At 37.4% G+C, this 27254-nt stretch overlaps 1 protein-coding gene across 5 annotated transcripts in view; it reads left to right on the top strand.

Annotated features, from left to right (window-relative positions):
• The window catches only part of kiaa1549la (KIAA1549-like a), a 138544-nt gene that overhangs the window by 74866 nt on the left and 36424 nt on the right, over positions 1-27254 (top strand). For all 5 annotated transcript variants that reach the window (XM_028450154.1, XM_028450152.1, XM_028450151.1 and 2 more), the window contains 6 exons: positions 7946-8005; positions 9495-9655; positions 11240-11411; positions 13806-13966; positions 15437-15472; positions 27025-27218. In XM_028450154.1, coding sequence (XP_028305955.1) covers positions 7946-8005; positions 9495-9655; positions 11240-11411; positions 13806-13966; positions 15437-15472; positions 27025-27218 — 784 coding nt within the window. The remainder of the gene's footprint in view (positions 1-7945; positions 8006-9494; positions 9656-11239; positions 11412-13805; positions 13967-15436; positions 15473-27024; positions 27219-27254) is intronic.

Below are 27254 nucleotides of genomic sequence, written 5' to 3'. Positions count from 1 at the left end.
TCACCCTGAGACTGTGAAATACAACTCGCTACAACTTTAAAGCTGATATCCGGAGTTTCTGAGAAATCTATGTTTATGTATATTTCTTTTGAAATGCAAAAAAGTACCTAACTAGTCTTTTACTATGGTCTACTGCTGGTGGTCATTCATATACATTAATGTATATACAGTAAGTCCCTCCTTCGTCGTATAGACCCCTATACAAATGGAAACAATCGCTGAGCCCAGCCAATAGGCTTCGACTTCCTGTTTTTGAGACTGTCAATCAAAGTGAATGCGGAACTGTGCACAGAAACAAGGCCGTGTGTCACAACATCAAATAGTAAATAGGATTTTGGCTCTTACCTACCATAGACCCATATCAATGCAACCCGATGCAACCTTGTTATGTTCCGCGATGCGCATGCTGAAAAGTAGAGGCGTGGCTTCTGGTGTATTTATAACTAGCACATTTTTTGGAGTCACAAATTTTTTGATAAAATTTGATCAGGCAAATCTGCAGATTGTATGTGCAAAGTTTGGTGCTGATAGAGCTTAAACACTAGGAGGAGCTAAAAAAAAGTAGGTTTTTGATGTGTAGTGGCATACCAAAAGAAATATGCCGTGGGAGTGGGCGTGACCTATGTCAGAAGATGCGACTCTATTTAGGAAACACGTGGATATAAAGTTTATGAAGATGTGGTTTAAAATATTAAAGTTGCACCAAATTTTATGCAAATCTGATCAACTTTCATGGTGCTTGATGGTTCTCTGTTAATAGCCCCCTTATTGGCCAATTTACGCAAAATTTTGGCACAGAGCCTCTGGTTGACCCCCTAATAACAAGTGAATTGAGTTTGATGTTACTTTGACAAAAATATGCAACAGTATGTGTTTTTTAACTAGCAGAAAAAAATGTGTATTTATAACAAGCACATTTTTTGGAGTAGCAAAATTATTATGCTTACATACGCTGTCCCCAGGCCCTCGTAAAAGGGAAGTCAGTGAGGGACCAGTGCTGTTTTCCCCATTGTTGTGTTATTTTGATTGTAATATGGCTTAATTGCATAGTAACGTACTTCCTGTTGGGTTAAAAAGGGTTGAAAATAAACATTTTTTTCCCAGTGTTTTTCTACCATCCATATATTTCAAGATGTTTAGCTCCTTTAGCTGTATCAGCATACAATTGTTTATTAGTAAGGCTAAATGTTAAATGTTAACTGCACTCTTCCAGACCCTAAAGATGAGCTCTTGTTGTATTCCACTCCAGCCATCGACTACCATCTGTGCCATTTAAAAGGGCAAACAGCTGTACAGCTCCCATCAGCCCAATCATGCCCCTGGCAGTCTGCTGTCCATGTCCTCTGAATGGGCTATTTTAGTCCAGCGAGATTAGATTAGTATCTGATTGTGTGAGCATTCAACACCCAAAGGGCTAAAGCATCACACTTCACAGAGCCACTTTCAAACTACTTCTGTGTCACAACAGGAAGTCTGCAGTGGGCTCATTACTCTCAATGTTGTACCAGCTGGAAAATTAATCAAATACGAAGTGTTTGAAAAAAAATAAATGTTTGTAAAAAAAAGGTTCAATTAGATCAGTTGTGTTAAATAAAAAAAAAGAAAAAGTTGGATAAAATCTATTGGATTATCGATTGTGTGCTGAACAGATTACTGTTGTGTAATTACACCAAAAGCTTAACTGACTGGATAGTGTGACCAAAGTTGTCCGTCTTTTGACCTTCACTGTCTGTTTACTTGCTGCAGACTCCAAGTATCGACTTACAAATTTAGCACATAATGTGTTTTAATCCCCGCGCTGCAAATGGTCTGCGGATGCATTCATTGGACATCATTGAAGCTGCAATTTGTGGGAAATATTCAGCCTGTTTCTTAGCTGTGTGGCAAATTTTGATTTAGTTTTAGTTATATTCTCACTCGTTCACTAAAATACTCATTAATTTCAGTCAAAATCGGGACTTTTTCATTTATAGTTTCATTCAATTCAATTCACTTCAACTTTATTTATATAGCACAAAGCATCTCAAAGCGCTATCAAAATATGAAATCCTTAAGAGAAAAAGATCGATAGATAGACCATTAGAGTGTCCCAGACTCCACTGCGCCTCGGAAAACAACCCGGTAGACGGCCTGCTGTGCACAGTAAGACCCCGAGCTCCGGTGCACTGGCTTCACCTGAAGACTCCGCCTCCTCGACTGGAACTCACGACATGGATGCATTGAAACTGGAGATATTAACGTCTTTGAGACAAGACATCGCAGCTATCTTTAAAAGCGAACTACGAGCTGCATTGGGCGATGACCTGGTTACGATAAAAACTGACCTACAATCAGTAAAGACGCAACTTGAAAATCATAAAGCTGCTACGAATGCCGAGCTTGCCGTGTTCAAAGTTACTGTGGGAAACATGGAGGTGTCACTCTCTGGCTGCACGGATGGTGTTGTTGAGTTGAACACCAAGCTAGCTAGTTTAGCAGCCCACGTTTCCAAGCTGGAGAGTAAGTGCAAGGAGCTGGAATCTTGGTCACGTCGGAATATTATCAGGCTCATGGGCATTTGTGGAGGAAGTGGTTGCAGATCCCACATCCGTCGCTGCTCTCCTCAAGGAAGCTTACAAGCTGGATGAGGAGCCACTTCTGGACCGCACACACAGAACCGCACAGCCTAAGCTGTGTCCGGGTGAGAGACCACGTCCCATCAATGCCAGGTTTCATTACTACTGCGATTGTGCGGATGTGCTACGGCGTGCGAGAGTGGCTCAACATATTGCTGTTGACGATATGAGGATTTCCGTCTTCCCCGACTATACTGCAAAGGCGGCTCGGGCCCGGGCTGCCTTTACCAATGTTTGGAGGCGGCTGCGCGGGATGGAGGGGGTCAGATATGGCCTGTTCTTCCTAGCCTGTCTTCAGATCAATCACAATGGGAAGGACTTTGTTTCAGCAGAGGAGGTCATGGCCTATGTCAAGATGATGAACACTGCCTAATGTATCCAACAATTACTGTGCAGTAAATGGTAAATGGACTTGATTTTATATAGCGCTTTATCCCCACACTGAAGCAGTCTCAAAGCGCTTTACATATCAGCTCATTCACCCAATCACTCTCACATTCACACACCAGTGGGACAGGACTGCCATGCAAGGCGCTAGTCGACCACTGGGAGCTACTTAGGGTTCAGTGTCTTGCCCAAGGACACTTCGACACATAGTCAGGTACTGGGATCGAACCCCCAACCTCTCGATCAGAAGACGAGACTACCACCTGGTCGCCCTCACGTAGAGCCATAGGGCCCCATGCCACTGGTTTTCTTGCGTATATTATTGGCCTGGCAATTTTGTTTATACTTTCAGCTTTATACACAGATTTGGCCATGTGAGTTATTAATGATTACATATTATATCTCTAATTTAAAAAAAGCTAGGCTGCAATATTCTGCATGTTCCTGCATTCTTTACTTTATATACACTACTAGATCTCATAGGTTAGTTTATAGGACATGTTAGCACATTTTACTTATGTAACTTTTGAAGTTCTGATCAGCATTGGCTATTGCTAATGTTTTTGTTGTTATAGTCTGTGGGAGACTATCTGACAAGGTTTAGCTCAGGTTTTCTTCTCTATTTTTTGGGGTATATTTTCATGTGTATGTGTGTTTGGGGGGGGGTGGAGGGGGAATGGTCCGTCCTGGCTCTTTTCAGTTATCTTTGGAGATTTTCTTTTTCCTATTCATTCACACATAATGTCTTCTGCTAACTTAAATCCAAGCACATCTGGAATGGGCAAGCCAGTTAGTTTTCTTAGTTGGAATGTACGTGGCATGGGCAGTCCTATAAAAAGGGCCAGGGCAACACCCATTCATGAAATACGTTTTTGGTTTGATTGTCCTTGTTTAATTTGGAAAATCAATCTTGTTCTAATGCATCTTCTTCACATTTGGATTCCGGTTTCTCAACATGGCGTAACAAAGGTATACATTGTTTCCTTGATATGTATTCAGATAGTACTTTTAACAGTTTTGCCACTTTGTCATCACTATATGATTTGCCCGCAAACCATCTGTTTAGGTTCTTCCAAGTCAGACATTTTATTTCTAAATCTTTTCCTGCTTTTCCCGCTGTACCACCCCTCGCCAGTTATGGAAAGATTTACTCACATTTAAGACCCCAAGTAGGGGGGTTATCTCAGTAATGTATAACCACATATTGGACCCCAGGGATCACTCCAACTCAAAAACTAGGGCAGCATGGGAGGTGGAGATGGTTCTTCAAATTGATGAATGAATGGTGGGATGGGGTGGTGAGTAGGTTAGGCACAGTCTCATCTTGTGCACGGCTGACACTTATCCAGTTTTAGATGACACACAGGGTTCATTTTTCCAAATTAAAGTTGTCTAAAATCTTCCCGGAGGTAGAGGACAAATGTGACTGTTTGCTCAAACTCATTTGTGTCCATATGTTTTTTCTTTTGCCCACGACTGCATAACTATTGGTCCAGTTATTTTTCATATAATGTCCACCATAATGGGAATTGATTTACAAGCCTGCCCATTTATTGCTATCTTTGGCTCTCTGGTTCAGCCAGTACAACTAAATTTGGCCCAAAGAGAAATTATAAATTTAAATACTTCAAGGAATTGCAAGCCCTGCCAGGCTAAGTGCTGTTTTGTCAAGCATAGTTTGTGTGATCGCCATTTGAGCCAGAATGGGACGGGTGAAGATTGTTTGGTTTATTCATTGTTTGTTGTTGTTTTTCTTTCTGTTTTTCTTTTGTGTATGTTTAAAAGAAAAAAAAAAGCTAGAAAACTGTAATACATGACCGTACATTGTCAACTGATATTGTATATCTTCCACTAAATATATTTTGCAAAAAAAAAAAAAAATATATATATAGTCGTAGAAAACTACAGTCGTCAAAATTAACACTGCCATACTCTAAAGTTATTTACTATTGTCATATGTAGAGATGTAACAATTCACTCAACACCCGATACGATTTGATTCACAACACTTGGTTCGTGATACGATTCTCTCACGATTTATTTTACAAAATGAGACTGTAGAAAAATATTCATTTCTTTCTTCAAAAATAATAATAAAAATAAAAATATTGTACTATTTTTGATTATCTTTCATTGTCAAATGAATCCCTTGATAAACTATGCAAAACAATGCAATTTAATGAAAAATAAATCCTGAATGAAATAATTAAAGAAATAATACAAATGAAGAAGAAGCCTATTCATTTAAATTCTGGCTCTCCAGTAAACTATGCAAAACTACATAATAGTTCCTCTCCTTTTTAAAAGTGCATCTGAAAATGTATTTTGTGCTTTAACAATTTGACTTTAAAACAAATCCCACATCAAAGAAATAATATAAATAAGCAACTATGACTTTTATTCTCTCTCTCTTGTTTCTCCCTTTCCTCTCTGAGCCACTCTTACCTTGGATTTCACATGTTCTTTCTTTCTCACCTCTTTCATTTTGTCCTGGGGAAGCCAAAATGCTTCCACACTTCTGATTTAAAACACGGTGGTACGTCCTGAATTTCAAATTCTAAATCGATAGCGCCCTTTGCTCAACCGTGACACTTTTGAATCGATTTTTAACTGCCTCACGATTAATCTTTACATCCCTTGTCATATGTGATCTATTTATTTGTTAAGAGATGGTTTTGGAATGTCTATTTCTTAAATGTGACACACCTTTTTAATAGGTTTCAGAACACGTGTGATGCTTCAAAAATTTAAAGCCTGAAGAGGTTTTTGTTCCTCTTGCCTTGCAGCTCCGTCTGCAATGTCCTTTATTCCCAATATCTCTCCCCCAAACCACTTCTCTCTGACCTTTCCACCTTATCTTCTCTTCTGATGCCTTCATTTCTAAAAGTGTCCATCTTACTTACTTCTAAGGAAAACTTCAGCACCTTCTTCTCCGTCACCCTATCCTCAAAAACATTCCAAACCTAGATATATCACTGAAAGAATAATCAAATCAATGATGAATAAGAAAAGAATGACTGTAAGTCCTGGTGTAAATATTAAAGATGATGTGAAGTGAGATGTCGTAGCATTGTTGAGGACTAGCAGGACCAAAAATACTAGTAATTTGCATAAAAGAGTAGCAAAGTGTTGGAAGTATGTGCACTTTTTAGGCAATAACAACAGCCTTTTGAGCAATTCATACCAAGTCCAAGCATAAATAAAAGCTAGACATAATAAAATCACTTTTTTCAGTTGACTAGCTGGGATTTGTAACATTTTCGAGTCATTTTCCCCCTCGATCGTCTTTCTTATTTTTCCTCACTTCCAACCAGCCTATTAAATTACAGCTGAGAGACTCAATAGCTTGACTGTTAACACAAACAATGTGATAAATTAAACAAAGCCAGTACAAAATGAGGCATGTATCCTTTTCTAAACACACAAAACACACAAAAATAACAAAACTTATTGAGCTCCTGGAAAGATTTATTGCTTCTTAACAAAAGGGGTTCATGTCATACTGATCTGCTGTTGGCATCGCCCTCACTTTTACCAAAAAAGAAATTAAGCAGAAAGTCAGACTCACTGAAGCTTAGAAACTAAACAATGGTCTCAATAGGCCAATCATTTGTGGGATTTGTCGCTGATTGCAAATGACTGCTTGATCATTTAAAAAAAAAAAAAAAAAGGAAGGAAGCCAGAAATACGAATGCCACCAGCAGACCAAACATGAACAGACAAGCTCAGAGTGAAAACTGAATAATACCATGGTAGAGTTTTTATGGATGAATGGGCGGTCAATATGTGCTTGTTAGATGGAGAGCAGCAGAGGTGAGTGGAGGGTAAACAGGTCGAACATTCACAGACAGACGCTCTCACACTTGTAGAAAGGCTGATGTAGATGAAGAGCAAAGGCCATGGTATTATTGGGGAAAAAAATACTTCAAAATCATTCAGTTTCATCTTTAACACACAATTAAAGTCCAGGGGGTTGCACACATGGGACACGAGAAGAAGAGGTCACACTCATACAGAACACAGATACTGAAGGACCATTCTGTCTGTTCTCTGTGTTCATTTCCTTTATCTTTTTTACACAGTTCTAAAATGCTCTCACATATATACACACATTTCTATCAGTATTTCTTGCTGAAAAAAAATCTAAATTATTACATTTAAAGAGGGGTTAGGGTTTAGGTTTAATGCAGTGCTTCCAAACCTTTTTTGGGTGGTGACCCCATTTTGATATCACAAAATTTCTGGCAACCCCAGGGACATCTTTTTCTATAATTCATTTTTCATCATGTGTGTTATACTCTGTTACAAGCTCAGAAATGTTTAGACTGCATTTTATTTTAACTACCGTTAGATCGCTATTTGAGAAAGTCAAAGTATTGAATGAAGTTGTTTGAGATGGTGTGTGGTTTTTTTAATTTGAAAAACAATTATATATATAAGAAAAATTGAAACAGAATTTTAATCAGTAATATATATATATTTTTTTTTATCAATTGCTAAACATTTCAGGCGACCCTTAAGGTTGAATAACAATGAATGTGACGATGGATTAGGACAACCCCACATGGAACCCACATGGAACCCATGTGGGGTTGCCTGGAAATGTCTAGTAATAGGTAAAAAAGAAAAAAAAAAACCTTAGGTAAAAATGGATTAAAATTATTTATTTTATTTTATTTTTCTTATTGTTATATTTCAAATACACATCACAGACATTCAATACATATCAAATCACTGTACTTAAAATGCAGAATAAAAATATCTGAGATGGCACACTTGTCAGTTTGTGCACTAATCCGGGATTAGTACCAGTTTAATAAACAATCAAAAACTCAATCTAGAAAAAAAAAATGTCTCGCTAGACATTTGAGGTCTTGAGAAGTCTTGACCACAGCTTTTTCATACCACTGACTTCTCTCTCTCTCTCTTTCTTGTCTTTGCAGCTCTTGAGTACCATAATCTCAACATATCCACAGCAACAAAGATCTACTGGGTAATAACAGGTAAAAATGCTGAACACACACACACACACACAAACCGAGGTGTTTCTGGGTGATCAGCGCTAATCAAGAGTGTAATTGATGGAACAAAACAGCAGCTAGTTAAACGCTCGCTGCGTGCGTTTGTGCAGTTCAGCAGGTATTCATCGACCCTGGGCAGTGGGTGTGTGTGTCTCACCCTAAATCCAGCCTGTCTCACCTGCTCTCTGCTGTGCACACAGTGACTTTAGCAGCTGTTGTTCCTGAGAAAACCTATTGCTGTATAATTCACAGCGTCCTGACTGGGGCAGAGGAAGCCATCACTTCATATCACATCACCGCTGGAGCGTGACTGATGGCTGAGTGCCTGTCAGTTTTATGTGTGTGTGCGTGCCAAAGCATGCCCACCTCACTTATGGCTAGTAGTAAGAGAAGTGTAAGTGTGTGTGTGTTTATGTTAGCGAGAGAGAGGGAGGGACAGGGTGTGATCTGCATGTCACTATAAGCTTTGATGATTTATCTAGTGCAGGGCTCTGCAACCTGTGGTTCTGGGGCCTAATGTGGCTCTTTGACTCTTTTGCAATGTCTCCCTATAGCTTTAAAAAAACTATTGAAATAGTTTTTTTTTTTTTTTTACAGAGGCTATTAATGACTAATGACAAATAAAATCAAGATATAACAATTTGTTAACCTAAAATAAATAATGTTGTGCAATGACTCAGCACCTTCCGACTTCACCTCCTGCAACATCTACAGACCATCAACTTTCCTGCACCTGTGATTCCCTTAAGTTTTAAATCCCTGGTAAGATAACTAAACCAACACAAACACTATTCTGGAAGAAGATAGATATTTTAATTGTGTGGGAACAGATTCATTGAACCACCAATGTGATTGTTAAATATGCATGATTTATGTGTGGCAAGAAATTAGCAATTAGCATGTGTTGATCACATGATTATGTGTTATCAAACTCAAGTTACTTTTTGTAGACTTTCAAATGCATAAAAAAATCTTCTTTATATAACATTGTGTTCATGTAAACTGAGATACTCAACATACTGTTTTATTTCTTGATGTCAATTTATTTTATTTTATTTTATTTCATTTTCAACTGTTTTTAAGTTTCCATTTACATGATCAATATAAATCAAATCAAATTAAATCAAACATTAGTCTATATCATTTTAACTCTATATAATTTAATACACTGTATTGTCTTCATTGAGAAGGTATTTTTTTTGGCTCCAGGACTTTAATCCACGTTAGATGAGGCAAAATGGTTCCTTGTAGGATAAATGTTGCAGACGCCTGCTCTAGTGTGACCATGCATTATTTTATAATAAATAATGCACAATAATAATGCACACACACACACACACACACACCAGTCATCCTTATCCCTCACCCTCCTATCCTCACTCACTTTACCGTCCACTCCAAGCCATGCTTGCCGGAGTCATGGTTCTCCTCCCTAAACCCGTCCTCTGTGCTTTCTTGTCTTGCCCTGCAGTGATCCATGATGTGGACAGCTCCTCCCTGGAGGCCAACTATCAGAGCTTTGCCAGCCTGATGGAGCAGCGACTAGCGGAGCTCTTCCTTGTGGCCAGTAGACAGGGAGCTCAAATGGCAAGATCCCGGCGGGCTACCACTGTGGGTGGTTACACTGTGCAGGTATATAGATTTTTATTCAGTGACGTACATCACAGTAAAAAGAAAGAAACAATTTGACTCTGGTTTTTAGGTAACATTGGCTTAAATTTGACTTCTTGATGAATATGGAAGTTGAATATAAATAACATCACATAGCACTCTCATCTTAAAACATTCAACTCTTTCCCACCCTTCCATTTTTTACCCTGATTTTCTCTTCCCTGTTCCCTTCCCCTCACATAGGTATAACACTGCCCTCTCTTTATATATTCCCTTTAATAATGTGTTTCTTACACTTCCTTAGGAAAGGCTAGTGATGGTCACAATTATGCAATAAAATACAATCAATTATTTATTTGCAATAACAAAACATGCATTGTTGTAATGAAAATATTGCACATAAATATTGTTTTTTTCCCCCAATCTATCAATGCATTTCTTCAGCGTTGACGTAATAGCAGTTTATGACTTTCATCGAATTCTGAAATCATAACCTCTGGACCATCCATGTTTAACAATGAGCTTTAACATGTAGAAGTAAAGCTTATTAAAGCACACTTGATTGTGATATTTTTTATTATCCACCCTGTATTCTACGAGTCCTATTTTGGCGACAAAGGGTGCAAAAGTCAAGTACAAGCTGCTGACTAATTCTTATTTATCAAGGGATTTTCTGTAGAGATGCAGTTCTTTACAATTCACAGTTACATTTAGTTTCATTTCTATTTTATAGTCATTTTTTGGGGGGGATTAACATGTACCAAACCTATGGAATGTCTATTTTCCTTTGACGGGCTGTTGTAAATGTGAATTCTATCATTTGCATGGATGTGCAGAAAAAAACGGTATAGTGGCAGTACCATGGAGTGGAGAAAGTGCCAAATGATGGATTTACTCAGATTTAAAATCTGAAGCCATGTATTAATGATTTACGCTAGCAGCTAAAATTAATACAATTATAATAAAGTTTGAAACCCAATAGTTTATTCCTAACTGATTACATCTTTTTGAGCGTCACTGAACACGAGAAGTAATGTGAAATATGACACGCGTGCAGTTTTTTTTAGCATCTCCTGTAAAACTATAGCGCTAAAAATATGATTGCTGAGACCAGTGAAAAAGCGTCACCGATGGGTTCCCCTGAAACAGAATTGAACAAATATAACAGTTTGTGTGGTGATTGGTACTTCATCACATGGCTGCTCAGCGTTGGAACGTGGGACTCCTGGTGGGCCTTATGCCTTACACACTATAAAGGTTTTATAGGTGTCACAGACGACCAGTTTTATTGTTGTATCAGACGGGAGGAGGAAGAATAGGAGACATACAGGGAAATGGGAGAAAGGAGAAATCATCCAGCCATTTTATACAACTGCTCCCCCCGTCCTTTTCAGATGAAATCAAATTACTGGACTTGATTAAACTGTCAGATGTGCATAGATATCACTTTATTATAAAGTATGTTTGATGTATGTTGAAGGACGGTGAGATTTAAGGTGACTCAGCTATCCTTCAGTGTCTCCTCTACCTACACATCTTAACAGATGTTGTGCAATTTTCTTCACATCAGCACATCCAGTCACGTCTCTGTCTGTCTTTCCGCAGATGGTCAGCATGCGTCGGCTTCCTGGGCCTAAGAACCCAGCGGAGATGACCTACTACGTTCAGCTAAACGGGGCCCCCATTACTGGGACCAACGCCGCTAAGACCTTGAGCAGCCTGGACTCCCAGACCATGGCCCTCACACTGGGATACTTTGTGCAAGTGCAGGCTGAATGTAAGTTTGATTCTGTACATTTAGATTTTTTTATTTACATTTTTCTGTAACGTCAGACTTGTTAAGGGACAATTGCAATTCACAATTGAGAGCTAAGGTTCTCACCTGGGAAATGTACTGCGCTTTATATTATAGAGTAATGTAACCAGTCATTTATTCATGGGAGAATATGTTCAAAGTCTGAAATTTGTTATATATCCCTCCCAAATATCTGATTTTTGTCTTCCTTTTAATCAGATGCACAACACTCACATTCTCCAGCCTTGTTTACATTCATAAATACAACATTATTTCTGTTTGGTCATTTATTATTCATAGGTTAAATGTGCCTAATGTTATTTCATGGTAAGTGGTAAATGGACTTGATTTGTACAGGGCTTTATCCCCACACTGAAGTAGTCTCAAAGCCAGGGCCGGCCTTCCTGGCAGGCAACACTGGAGGCCGCTTAGGCCCCCATCTGCTGGAGGGGCACCAAATTGCAAACCCCAATTTTTATTAATTAATTAATTTTTTATATTAATTCAAAAATGTATAATGAATGTGAAACACACACTTTAAATTCACTGTACATGTTTTCTCTTAATGAATATTAATATTAAAATTATGTAACTATACCTGCTAATCTTCTGCCCATTTTTATTTCATTTTAATTATTGTTCTCTTCTATATAATTCTATTGTGTTGTTTGCAAGATGTATGTTATTGACTTGTATAACCAAATAGGAAAGTAGCAATGTCCTTGTACTGAAACTTATATCTTATTTTAACTTTTGATTGCACTGTTTTGGGGGTGGGGGCACTAAGTAATTTTGCCTAGGGCACCAAAAAGGCTAGGGCTGGCCCTGCTCACCCATTCATTCTCACATTCACACACCAATAGGATTGAGCTGCCATGCAAGGCGACAGTCAACCATTGGGAGGAACTTAGGGTTCAGAAGAAAGGTAGGGGCTGGGATTGAACCCTCAACCTTTTTTGTTGGCTGTTGAAAGCAGGACTTTCAGTAAATGCATCACAAAATGCTGCCAATAATAAAGCTCTGGTCAAAATTAATCAGCAGAGTGATCAGTTAATGCTTCATTAGTGACAGGAAGGGTCAAACGTGCAGACCAGAGGGTGACAGATCAGACACAGAGGAGACATGATAATTATATACTGTATGCTTGTTCTTATGTAGACTAATATTAAGCCTTAGAGATATGAGGTTTTGTTTTTAATCTATATGACATCTTCACATGTTCTTACTTGTGCAACAGTCTGTGGCTGCTGGTAACAAACATACATTCTTACCGTTTCCAGTTCCAATTTTCATAGAATCTATAATTAACAAAGCAGAGAAGAACCCAACGCCATCACTGCATTTTGCAGCGCTGCCTAATGTTGTCGGTGCCAAGAACAGAATGCAATGTTCTCATGAAATTCTTTTAGGATTCCTTAATGAGCGCAAACAAGCTGCCTCAGTACAAAAAAAAAAAAAGCCTTTGCTAACATTTCTGTGGCAGTGAGGCCACCGTCTTTACATCTTAAGATACTACAGGACTTTGTAACTTTGAAGAGTTAATCTTCTGCTGTGATTAAACACTTATACATTTAACACTTCCTTTATTTTGTTATGAACATTTTATTGGAGGATCAACCCCATGAGATGAATCATCTCATTTTCAAAGGGGGTCCTCAGGATCATGTCCACATGTCCACATCAGTGGCGGCTGGCCAATAGAGGGCGCTAGGGCGCCGCCCCACCACCCACCACGTTCGTTTGAGTAAAACATGAAAAAAAAAATAAAAATTGATAATGTATCAAAAATACTATGAAACAAATGTATATCTGTATTTAGATAAATAAGTAATTTTCCTTATTTGTTCAAAGCTACAGAAACCCTGTTATTTGTGTATGTCTGTTTTGGAGTTGTAGCCCCCCCATGGAGAAAAATGCACCAGCCGCCACTGTACATGTGTCCTTAGGATAATCTTATGAATATTATTAGAGCAGGGCCGGCTCTGGGCATAGGTGAACCAGGCGGTCGCCTGGGCCGCCATCTGCTGGACGGTCGCAAAAAATAAATTCTCAAAGTAAAATAAAAAATGAAAGAAAAAAAAAAGGAAAAGATACATTTCAACCCATCCTTCACATTTACAGTACTTGACATATTGTTTTAAATAAATACTCTCGCCTGGAGCACCATATTAACCCTGTATTAGAGCATACATTAGGAACCTAAAAATGTAATTATGATTTTAGTGTCTTAAGATCAGGGCGAAGTGTCCCTGCTTCAGATCAACCAATTCTATGTAACAGCATCATGTATGTTCTTAACAATAACCTCTGTGTGAGTTGGAGGCTAATATTCAGGGTGGCTTTTTGATGAAATAACCATTATTTGTTTGTGTGCAGCTGTGGTGAAGACTCCGCCCAGCAACCTGTGGATCATGGCTGTACTGACACCTCTCTTCCTATTGGTGGTGGTGATTGGAATGGTGGCGTTCATACTGTGCAAGAGGAACAGGGTTATCTTCAAAAGTGGCGCCTTCAGGACATTCAAAAGCCGCTCTAAGGTATGATAATAAAGGTTTAACTCTTCAAAATCAGAATCATATATATATACAGTATAGTGCTCTTTATTTCTCTGCTTATACATAGTCTGATTTCCTGTGTTTTTGTGCAGTTTTCTGTTTCTTAATATTTCATTGTTTATTGTAATTTTGCACCTGCTGGGCAGACCTCTTATTGTTTAGAAATAAATGTATCTTATTTATTGTAACCTGTTGTCGATGGTTTTTGGAGACCGAGTTTAATTTATATTACATTTTTATGTTGCGTCCAGGAACTCCTGGGGCGTAACAGATATACTTTATTTATCCCGGGGTGAAATTGCTTTTTTTTTTACAGATCCAGAATATTAAATGAAAAGAACAAACACTAAAAAAAAGATAAGAAAATGTACATAAATAAATAAAATACTGTTAATTAAATGGGGATTAAATATAAATTCACTCCTCCTGGGAAAAGTGATAAAATAATACAAATCTACAAATCTACAAATATAATACAGGTACAGTAAATACAAGTAAATGCGAGTGTGATTTTGCACTCGGCACAGTCCGCTGGAGGAAAGTTGCGCTTTCATCATAAAAAAAATGAGTAAGTAAAAGTCCAAATGAGAAAGTAACTGAAGAAAAATGATTTAAAATGAGTTGAAGTTGGAAAAGTAAAAAGAAAAAAAAAGCAGCAGCGTCAGTAACAGGCAGCATGCGCAATAAATATTATTTCTCCTCCTCACTTTGTCTAATTAGTTCTGTTGTGAATGAGGCCAAATGCTAAATAAACCAAATATAATTCCTTATAGAGGCTCTGTGGTCGATTGTCTAAGTGAGATTACATAACCCTAATGTGAGTGACACATTCTTCATACAGATGATTGAGTTAAGCTGTTGCTTTAGGTCCAAACAATAGAAAAGAAAACCCATCTGCGCCTGCGTTCTCGTGTGTTTTCCTACTGCCTAATAGCTTGTGGTCATTGCTAATCATGCGTGATGCTAAGACCAAACTGCCAAGAGGGAAATAAGCAGAATCCATCGCACTGGAAAGAAATCTTTGGGTGACGTTGGCTCTTTTACAAACCCAGTAATTGTATAACCTTGCTCTGTTTGCCATGATGTAATAATAATCAATCAGATGAAATGAGAAGCTTTAGAATAAAACTGCTACCAGTTGGTTTGATCATGTCAGACTGGACACACACGTCCCAGTATAACAGCTGCTCGTACCAGTGCAGTCTATCTAGGAAATGATAAACAAGCAGCGAGGGTTGCCAGTTTGGTTCTGAAGAGGCTCTGAGTGTGACTCGACCTCATTCTGCACTGAGTTACCTGCTGTCTTGGTTCCATTTTAATCAGGACAAAGTGCTTTTTCTCTTCACCGTGGGAAGTTGAAATCAATTTCATTAATTATGGAATATTATTTGTCCTATTTTGTCCTGTTTTGTTAACCCCTGACCTTCTCCCTCTGACTCTCTTCCTACTTAGACGTCATATCGCAGAGAGGGCAGTTACCATCACCAGGTATTCAACTTAACCCCGGCCGGCTTCATGTTATTACTAATGTGCTGCTCCTTGATATTTCAGTGACTGATCTGCTAATGCTTAACCGTCTGTGCTGCTTGTCGTTGTTGCTAAGGAAACGGAGGCATGTCACTGTTTATGTTGTGACTGTGGCTTATGTCTGCATTTTCAATGGCTGTGCCTGATCAATAACAGGAGAGATAAACGTAACAATTCAACAATATCTGACATTTATTTAGACTTTTATTGTTTGAGTTAATTAAACGTACAAAAGAAGTGTCAGGATAATAAAAACAGCACTCGTTTATTGCCCAGAAAAAAGTCATTTTTAACTGAATATCATCATTATGATTCCAGCAAGTTGTTTTTGTCTTCTTTTTGAATAATTTGTAACTGCCAGTCTTCTTCAGAGGTGTCTATTGATCGCTTTAATGTGTCCTTGACTTCCGCGTAATAATTCCAGCTAGTTATTTTTATCTTCTTTTTGAATAATATGTTAAGGTTTCATTTATTCAGACAACTAGTTGACAGTCGTAACATGTCAGGAGATCAAAATTCCTGAAAAACAGTGTCTGAATAAATGAAACCTCAACTACATTATTATAAATATGAATTGTATAGAGCATATGCGTCAAACTCATGGCCCGAGGGCCAAATCCGGCCCGTTAGAGCATCCAATTCGGCCATGCCGAAGAAAGTAACATGAATCATTGTGTAAATTATCTACATTATGAAACTCAACGCTCCTGGTGCAGTTATGACCACCGCCAAGTGCAGAGTGGTAAGGTTATGTTTTACCCTCCGTTTGTCAGTCTGTCAGTGTGTTAGGAAGATAACTTGAAATGTTATGAACGGATTTGGATGAAATATTCAGAAAATTTGATAAGTGGGACAAGGAACAGGTGATTACATTTTGGTGATGTTCTGGCTATCAAAAGAAAAACATATAGATATATATCCCATTCTATTTCCCATCCACACTGTGGAACTTCTTGTTGATGATGTCATAGATTCTCCAACAGCTCAATGTTGACAGGTAGTCATGGTAATCCTGAGTTTACCAGGTTACCGTGACCGGAGCTTGTTAGCTGAATTTGAGCTGCTTGGCTAGTTTTTAATGGGGATGTCCCGATACAACTTTTTCACTTCTGATACTATACCGATATTGTAGCCTTGACCATTTGCCGATACCGATATCGATCCAATGCGATATCAGCACAAATCATACATACATTTATTACTTATTTTGTAGTGTGGAATGTTAGAAACAGTAGGGATGAGAAAAACTGACCCATTTATTATTAACAAATTGGTTACATAGAGGTTACATACATTTTAAATATCAACATAATATCTACAGCATTCTACAATTAAATAAATATAATATAATATATTTATATTGGAGATTTTAGATGCAGTCCGATAAAATCCGATATTTGTTTTCTGGCTGACATCGGATTGATATTAGATATCAGTTTTTAATGTTAAACTGTTGGAAAAACTCAAAATTCTTTCAAAATTGTTTAATTTTCCTCAAATTATTACATATTTCCCTTAATTTAATTGAAATTGGTCATAAAACCGAGGAACTTTAGTCCTGTTGGGACTGATATCTATCACTTATTGCTTGGAAATATCTGGTTTCTTACATATTTTGTATTTTATGTATATGTAGAAGTGCAAACTAGGGCACAATAATGTTGAAATTACTAATTTTCCACCTGAAATTTGCAGCCCTCATAAGAAAAACTGCCCCTTCACTAAAATGAGGTTGACACCCCTGGTATAGAGGAAGCTCAGTATCTGAAAACCTTCCATAAAAAGTAAGTGCAATTCTTGCTACCTGTTAGTTGGCCTTCCTGTTAGTGCATCTAACTTTAAAGCCAGTCACTTATCCCTACAATAAAGCCGTGGCGGCTCTGCAGGAAGTCTGCATAAACCTTTAGCCCAATTTCCCTATTTTATTTGGTGCTTTACTGCACTGTATTATCAAGGACTCAAAGCATCACAGCAAAGGCCCACAGATAAGACTCCCAGAACGCTTTCAATGAGAAAGGCCCATGCAGACGCTGTCCATATGGTCGGTGCTGCTGTGGTAGAGCATGTCAGCTGATTTGTGGGTTATTTTGGTCCAGCATTCGACGTCAGTTCCCTCTGAGATGAAAGGGAGCTGAGGAACGGAAGGATTTAAGGATGACTAGGCAGGACATTTTCTGCAGCCCATAAAAATTTCTAGTTATCTGCTGCACGATTTGTTTGCTCTCAGGATTGTATGTCAACATTTAGTGTAATTTACGATGCATTTGACCAAACAGTGCATTAAATATTAAAGAGTCCTGAACAATGAGGAGAACAGCAGCTGGTGCCTTGAGGCTGGAAGCGCTATTCTTATCCGTGGTGGTATTTACCTTCAGCCAAACCTGAGCTACAGCATGCGTGACCAGATAATATGAATATTTGAATAGGACACAGATTTGGAAACTGCTTAAATGGCAACATGCCTGTATACTGGTATTTTAAATACTGACACGCACATTTACCACAACTTCAGTATGTATACTGGGGAAGGTATGTATGTGATAGGCTGAATGTGCAGCAATAAATGTTAAAATCTATTTTCAAGCATAATTACAATTTTGATATACAGTAATAAACTTGACCAAAGTGAAATCCTCCAGCCCAGAAAATAATGGACTGTAAGCAGAACTTTACCTAACAACAAATATAATTATATACAGTATATATATATATATATATTGCACAGTTGAATAGGTGCAATTAACAGTGATTGGAATTAGAATAACCCATTACATTGTAAATGGGGAAAAATAAAAAGGCATTTAAAAAAAAAGTTTCTTTTTTGCAGTTAAAAGGTGTAAGAATGAATAAATAGGCATAACTTTAGGTGATTAGTTTAATTTACTTGGAAACTTTCTTAATTTCACATCAATTTCAGTCTGTATTTGAATCAAATCTCAAAAAAGCCTTTACAGTGTTTAACTCATTTAGAAAAAAAATCCCAGTAATCATTAGGAACAATGATCAGTTTATCATCATCTGAAATTGATGGTTGTGGTTCTGTTTTTTGGCTCCTTTTTTCATCTTTCCTGAAGATACCAACAGATATAGTCCACATGAATGACTAATGGCTGTCTTTAAGCCTGTGGCAAAAATGATAAAACAGATCTAATGCTGCTGTTAATGTTATTTTATGATGTTTTTGATAGTTTGATTGACCTAAAAAAATAATTATCTGTGATACAAATTTAATTAGTGTTCATTTACACTTCTGAAATGTATCACTACTTAGAATACCACAACGTGAGATGAGTGATTAACCACATCAACTCAGGTCATCGAGTCTATTTGTGTGCATTTCCCTGTGCTCGTTGCCATTAGTCACCACCATACAGGACAAGCAGGAGCTGCTGATCGATGCCTGGGTTTATATTTGGTCTGCCTGTGTGTTTAGGCATTATGGACTACTTAGTGTCCACGTCACTCCATTCTGTTTTTTTTAAGCAGCAACAAAGCAAATCTCCATGTGTGTGTGATAACCTGGAACATTACAGAGATGGGATCAGCAGAATGAGTAGAAATTGTTTTTTTTAAATTTGTACAGAGTTTGATAAAAATACAAAGCAGTATGTGGAAGTATTTTAAATTGAGCTGCATCATATTTCCTACCAAGGTTGTATTGAGCCAATGGATCACTGCTCCAGCCTGCACCTCCCTGTTATTTTTTTTAAAAGGATCAATTCAGCTTGAGAACATGCAAATCAGCGTCTGAATGTTCATTATGTTGCTAAAAATATCTGAGTTCTAATCAATGCATCCACAGTGCAGATTTGGTTCTCTTTGTGCTTCATTACAAACATCAGACAGGAAGTGAAGACTCATTTATGGAAATTATTGTTGTAATCACTAGTGATGTAACGATTAATCGTAAGGCAATTAAAAATCGATTCATAGGTAAAACGATTCACATCGATGCTGTGAAAATTGAATCGCAGTACTTTTTTTAACAAGCAGAGGGCGCTACCCAGAAGTGTTGGCGGCGAGCGAAATCTGCTAATACTTTCTTTCTGGCCGCCATCTACTCTTAAACATATTCATAAATGATTCCTTACCCCTTTAGCACCGAAGAAATATCTGTAAAAGTCACGTTTTTCTATTAGCTCTGTCTGCTAGCATAGCATCTCTTCTTCACTGCAAAATATCTGCATGCCAACCGACCACCGGGTTACCAGCGCCCTCTGCTGGTTCAAACAAATATCTGACCTAAATACAGTAAAATGACTTTTTTTTTTTAAGTCCAATTGTTAAGGCAAAAAATACATTTTCAGTTGCACTTTTAAAAAGAAAAATAACTATTATGCAGTTTTGTATTGTTTACTATAGAACCAGAATTTAAATAAGCTTCTTCTTCATTTGTATTATTCCTTTATTTATTTCATTCAAGATTTATTTTTAGTTAAATTGCATTGTTTTGAATAGATTATCAAGGGATTCTTTTGACAATGAAAAATAGTATAGTATTTTCTCCAAAAAAAAAAAATACAGGAATATTTTTCAGTCATTTATATACATTCCCATTTTGTAAAATAAATTGTGAGAGAATCGTATCGTGAACCCAGTATCGTGAATCGAATTGTATCGGGAGTTGAGTGAATCGTTACATCCCTAGTAATCACGTAATTTGTAATTAATTACAATCATGATGTAGTTTTAATTGTAATTTTAGAAAATATGTTGCCATTGTAATCGAAATTTAATTATGATTGAGTTCAGATAATTGACTGTTGGCGCGTTTCCACTGGCAGTATCGGCTCTAATTGGCGTGTTTCCACTGGGAAAAAGTAGCTCCTCCTGGCGCTAGTTTTTTTTTTTTAGTACCTCCTTTGTTGAGGTTCCAAAAAAAGCAGCCCTGGTTTGAAAATGTGACATAGGCACAAAGCAGACACTGATTGGGTCTGACAATCATAATGCTGCCTTCACACCGGATGCATCACGAAATGGCCATATGACCAGATTACATACAAAGTCAATGGATAGATGCGTCCCAGATGCGAAGTCTTTCCTGTGCGGTCCGAGCCGCACGTGAAGTGCGTTGGCCGTGTGAGCGCGCTCCCGATTTTACGCATATCTGCACATCCACACATTTGCAAAGAGTTGAAAATATTGAACTCCTGCAACTGTTTTGTATGACGAAAGTCTTTATTGATGATGACGTCAGGCCGTAAACACGGACACCAGTCTGTTCACCCATTCAACCATGGAGTAGAAGCTGTGTGTGACCACCTGGAGCTGTATGACATGGCCTTTATAACCAGAACCGGACTAGGAAGGCTTTGGTGTGGAGGAGAATCAGCGAGGAGGTGGTAGTAGCAGATAAAAGTTCTCTCTGTAGTTTTCATCTTTGAAAGTGGGCACTGAGCTAGGATAGCATTAGCCGCTAATCACACCGGATTTTTGTTGGCGATCTTGTGAGGATGGCAGCAAAAAAGTGCAATCCGTGGAGTCTGGCAGTTTCACGTGTCAGGGAGGTGCTCAATGGAAACGCTCCGGAACAACGAGGAGTGCGGAGCTGTGTAGAGCTGATACAGCCAATGGAAACGCGCCATTTGTAATTGTAATTAACATAGAAATTCTATAAAAACTGTCATTTACAAATTAATTAAACACAAACCATGTTACATTTCCATGGCTTACACATACTGTATGTAGTTAATAATTATCAAAATATGTTTCAGATCAACTTTTCCCATTACACCACTTCTCTTCATTATACTTTTACCATAAAAAAAAAAAATATATATATATATATATATATAATGCTATGGGTATAATGGCTCGGACTCCCTCACCAAAAATATTAATACCAATATATTATTTGATTAGGAAGCCTCACAAGTTATCCAAGAGATGCAAAACAAATAAGATCGACAACATTTTTTAGTGTATTTTACAGCTGATTTAAGACATGGATCAAATTGACCCACTATCATAAGAGATGCTAACAGAAAGCTAACACAAGAGGAAGGTTACCTTTTATGGGCTTTTTTATTAAAGGCTCAGTAATTGTGATTAATTGTACTTTAGAATGTAATTTTAACTGACTTTTAGGGAGACAATAATAATTGTAACTTTAATTGTAAATGGAAAAAACAAAAGTTCTAATTGAACATGGATAATTGAAGACGTAATTGTAATTTTAAAATGGAGTTGACCCCAACCCTGCCACAAGGAGATAAAAACCTGTACCTAATGTAATGGCATGCTGGGTCATGCTCACAGTCACACTTCAAGTCGGGGAGATGATCCGACCCTGAGACGCTGTCGCCCCCTTTCTTCTCTCCTGCACTTGTGTCGCTCTTACTAATACATATGGATCAAAACCCCCATCCATCACTGACAGACTGATCAGAGGACTGAGCCGAGTACCTTCTGCTGCCAAAGTCTTCATTAAACCGAGCTGCTCGCTCCAGATGAAAGATGGCCATTCGTTAAGTCAACACAATGTCAGCAGACATAGGAGGAGGAGGAGGGGAGGAGGACATGGGGGAGGCGGTGGAAAGGCGCAAAACAAGAAAGGAGGGATGATTAGACGAGGATCATACAGAGCCAGACATAAAAAAAATACATAAAAATGGGAGCTGTTGTAATGTCAGCCGCGCTTTTCAAGGTCACAAACCTTCAGCATTATCACCATCACCAGCAGCTAGAAGAACCACCTTAAAGCATGTGTGACGTCAGGTCATTGAAGCGCCTCATGTTTGCTTCTCAATAATCCATAGTTCACAATGATAGGAGGCAGGGTCGAGGTCAATTACATTTTTCAGTTACAATTACATTTTCAATAACCATGTTTAATTTGAATTAAATTACAATTACAGTACCCAGTATTTTTTCCCAATTACAATAAAATTGCAATTATGTTTTATCCTCAGAAAGTCATTTACAATTACTTTCTCAAATACTAAAGTTGAATTACAATGAATCACAATTACTGATCCTAAAATGCATTACCTAATAAAGTTCACCTTCCTCTTGTGTTAGCTTTCTGTTAGCATCTCTTATGATAACGGGTCCTAAATCAGCTGTAAAATACACTAAAAACTAATATCCATCATTTAATTTATTTCCTATCTATTGGTTACCTTGTTAGGCTTCTAATCCATGAAAATATAGGTTTTAATATTTTTGTGTCAGTATACCCCCAGGTTGATATTTTATTAATGGTAAAATGTGGCTTGATATGAAACATATTTTAAATAAATATTAACTCCATATGTTCTGTCAAATTGCCTGTGAGCTGCCTCTCACCCTCCTGCTAAGCAGGGGAGGGGCCAGGTGGAAGCCCCTCCCACTTGTGAGTGTGCACACCTGATTCTTTTAATCACACAAACCAGCCACTGTGGGCGAACTGAGGCCATGGCAGTGCATGCTTGTTCTGTACCCTGTGCTGGGACTGAACTTTGTGTGCAAAGACTCTTTTGATGATTGGATGAACAGCTGGTAATCACCTCGAAATAACCATAACTTCTGTTATTTGGACAATTCATTCGAAAGCAATCAGGAGACTTGGACGTACACATTGTTTAGCATTGAAAATCAAGTTGATTGCATTCCCTGTTCATTTATTTGTAAAGTTTGGAAAATTGTTTATTGTTCAACAGCCAATGCAAGGAGTGATTATTGAGGTTTAGTTTAAAGGTTTATTATCCTTATATGCACTGCCATGTTAACTGCATAGATAAAACTAGATTAGTGGTTGATGTGAAACACAAATAAGCTCAGATAAAATGATTAAATAAGTAGTTTAAAAATGCTGTGTTTTAAAACTGTTTCAAAACACCTGAGTTAAAGTATTAACTTATTTTACTCTAACAATCTGATTTTGTTTAAATACGTAGTTAAAAGTAAAGATGATTAGAAATATCTGATTTGTTTCTTTGTTAAAACTGGGCAAATAAGTACCAGACATAGATGTTAAATACTTTTGAAATTTGGTTGTTAAAATACCAATAATTTAATATCATTGATTAAGATTAAAGTGGAAAACCTTGTTTAAAAAATGGTACTGATTTAAAACTCTAATAACTAAATAAAGTACTTGGGAAAAGTTACAAAGTTGAAAAGTTACATTTGATTTCAATGAATTGTGTAATTTGTTGTTGTACTGTGTATTTTCCTTTTGAGGGTTTTCACCTAAGCTGATGCACCAGCCTACAGACAATACTTTAAATAAAAAGAAAGAAGTAATTGAAGGTCTGGTTCTTTGAGTGAAGTCCAGGAAACACCATCCAGTTCTTTTCAAGTCAGGAACAGCACAACATTTAAGATTGACTTGACAATATGTGTAGAACTGTACATAGAACTGTAACATGGTTCCCCAGTTTTGCGTAAAATTATAATTGACACTTTTTGTTGAATTTTCGTGTCAATTACAATTACAATGATGATTACTGATGATTTTAAATGTTCTTATTGATTTTAAACAGTTGAATGTTTTATCATGTAAAGCACATTGAGTTGCCTTGTGTCTGAAATGCACTCTACAAATACATTTGCCTTGCCTTACAAAGTATTATCTAAACTCAAAATTACAATTTAATTACGAATACGACAGCAACAGATTTTTTGAATTCAAGTTAAAATTATAATTACGCTATAACTGTAATTAATTATCAATTACGTGATTACAATTATAACCCTGGTAGGAGGTTATATTTGGATTCCTCCCTGCCTGATGCCCTTTTTCCCCCCAGCACAACCCCTCAAACACACACACACACACACACACAACCACACGAACGTTTGCACACGAATGTTTGCACTCCACATGCATCTTTCACACGAAGGAAACACAAACGCCAACATACATCACTGTAAAAGGTGGCCACACGCACACACACACACACAGACACACACACACACACCATCCATGTATATTACATGCCACAGTGCCCGATTTTTCCCTCCTCGCTCTTTTTAAGTATCAGTAACGCAGACACTCGTCCACATCTGGAGCCACATGTGTCGGAGCTCGCTGATGGCACAGTGGTGTGTATGACCAATGAAATATTAACAGCGTTGTCAGCCCGCATGCCTACGCCTTCCTAACCTCACATGCTCTGAGATCTTAGCATGCATCATCTAAGGCATTAGGTGTCCCATTTTAGGGCTACTCAAAATAGAAATAGGGAGGCTAAAAAATCTGGGTTTCTCCTGCTTTGTTGTGTAACCTGATTTGGGGCTTTTCTCCTTCCTAAAATTGAAATGCATTTCAAATACAAAGAACATATCCAGGCCTTGAAGGTTTTAACGTTCACTTTTCCTCCTGCCAAAAGCCCTGACTTCAAAGGTTTTCGTAAGCTTTATTGTTTATTTATTTTCCAACTCTTCATTACGTAAGCTCTGGGGACTGAGGGAAAATGTCCATGCATTTCTTATTATAGCAAATGGAATCAGCGCTGACAGTACAGTCATAGTAAATCTTCAGGGGCTTTAATATACTGACATCACGAATGAATGTAAAGATGTCTTTTTGTTCAGCTCTTCTTTAGCTATTTTTTTTATAACTTCCACAATGTTTTTTGCGCAATAGACTGAACCTCACTGACAAATACATTTGCAAAGGTGATTTATTTTTATCTTTTCATTTATTCTGTTTATTTGAATTGGAAATTGTCACGTCTCAATGATCAAATGTCATACTTGAAAAAACTTTTGCCATGAGCACTAAAGCAATATTATGCGTAGAGTTGTCCAATATTTAAAAACAACTGTATTAACAAAACTGAAATTGTTTTTTTTTTTTTTTTTTTTAAGTTTAAACTGGCAAATTAATGAATTAAAACTAATTGGTTGGACACTTCCAGCACAACCAAAATGAACCAATCCTTTAATTGTCCCACCCTGACTCTCTCTCCCCTGTTCCTTTCCCCTTCACTAAGGTGGCACACTGTCCTATCTTTTTATATCTACTTTCTAACAAAGTGTGTCTTACCCTTCCTTATGGAGGGCTGGTGATGGTCACAATTATGTAATAAAATAAATGCAGCACAAAGTGAAACAAAAACAAACGCAACAAGAAAAAAAAACAATTGGTTGAAGCTAAAATTATGTCTGTGAAATCTCAGCATTTTACGATTACGAGTACACATCTCAATATTGCGTGTACAGATATTGGGATACTCCTAAACTCCTAGTGAAGTTTTTTTTTTTTTTTTAGCTCAAGAAGTGTTTTATTAAATGATATATTTTACAGAAATGTGTATATATTGTATTGAATAAAAGGGTCTGCAACCTTTACTCTCAAAGGAGCCATTTTGCCTAATCTCGCCAGGATTGAAGTCCTTCCGGAGCCGTATAAAATACCTTGTCAAGGAAAACAATAGTGTATAAAATGCTATGCAGTTAAAATAATATCGAATAATTTTTAGAGTTAATGGATTTGAAGAGCTACAAAAAATAACTTGATCATGTCGTTCAACACATGCTAATTGCTAATTTCTTGCAGCATATCAAGCATACATAATAAGCTGGCATGTTGGCAATGAAATAAATCTTTCCCCACACAAATACAATCTCTATTTTCTTTCAGAATAGTCTTTTTGTTAGTTTAGTTATCTTAAAAGGAATTTAAAACCTAGGTTAGCCACAGGGGCAATGAAAGTTGATGGTCTGTAGTGGATGTCATTTATTTTTAGGTTAAACAACTGTTTTATCAGATTTTTATTTTAAGTTAATGGCATTAATCATCAATACCCTCTGTAAGAAATACCAATTCATAATTTTATTTATTTATTTTTTTAAAGCTATAGGGAGCCATTGCAAAAGAGTTAAAGAGCCACATGAGGCTCCAGAGCCGCAGGTTGCAGACCCCTGGCATAGAGCATTGGAATATACTGTCATAGCAAATGCAATGTAGTGATTTTAATAAATTATAAAATTATTATTAGTTTTGTGACTAAACTTCAATATAGGCAGGATTTTAAAATCCATACAATTCCTGACAGAAAATTAAAGCAAAAACAAAACATAAGCATGTTTATGAGGTAAAAGAAGAAAAAGCGGGTCATATGAAGAAAAGCCACATTAGGAGTGATAAACTGTTATAATGATGGTTGTGTGTGATTGCATTGTTGCCTTCTGCTTTACTTCTTTCACTTCAGCCTCTTTTGAAATGGTATCTGTGCGTCTGTTGCTTCATTGTCATTCTTTACTGATTCTTGTTTAATCTAATCTACATCATTTCCGCTGCCTTTCATCCTCTCGTCTGTATTATGCAGGAAAAATGAAAGTGATATAATGAGAGGTCTGTGCATGTGTTAACCTGTTGAAATAGCTGCTTGTTATATTCTGCAGTGGCAAACATGGTGTAAAGTTATTGTGTTTTTCTTGTGTATAGCAAATGTGAGAATAATTTTACCTGTGGCAGCATCTCAACTTCCATAATTGATTTATTAATCGCGTGTTTTCCAGTGTTTTATCCACATTAACGTCAAACATGCTAATGATTTACTCCCTCCACTCTTTTTGTCCAGCCTGTCCAAGGCTTCGACTATGCGAAGAAGCACTTGGGTCGGACGGGGGAAGAGACCGTCTCCGTTACCAAGGAGACGCTGGTGATGAGTCTACCTGTACGTGATGCTCCTCTGTCCATGTCATTGGATAAAAAGATCCACCAGGATGGGACTGCCAGTAAGAGGCCTCCATCTGCTGATATACACAAAGGAGGGTGAGTCCAACAATTATAAAAACTGTTCAATGGCTC

This window comes from Gouania willdenowi, chromosome 6, assembly GCF_900634775.1.
Source record: "Gouania willdenowi chromosome 6, fGouWil2.1, whole genome shotgun sequence".
NCBI classification, from domain to species: domain Eukaryota; kingdom Metazoa; phylum Chordata; class Actinopteri; order Blenniiformes; family Gobiesocidae; genus Gouania; species Gouania willdenowi.
Note: the sequence above shows the minus strand (reverse complement) of the source record. Positions and strands in the feature narration are given on the sequence as shown.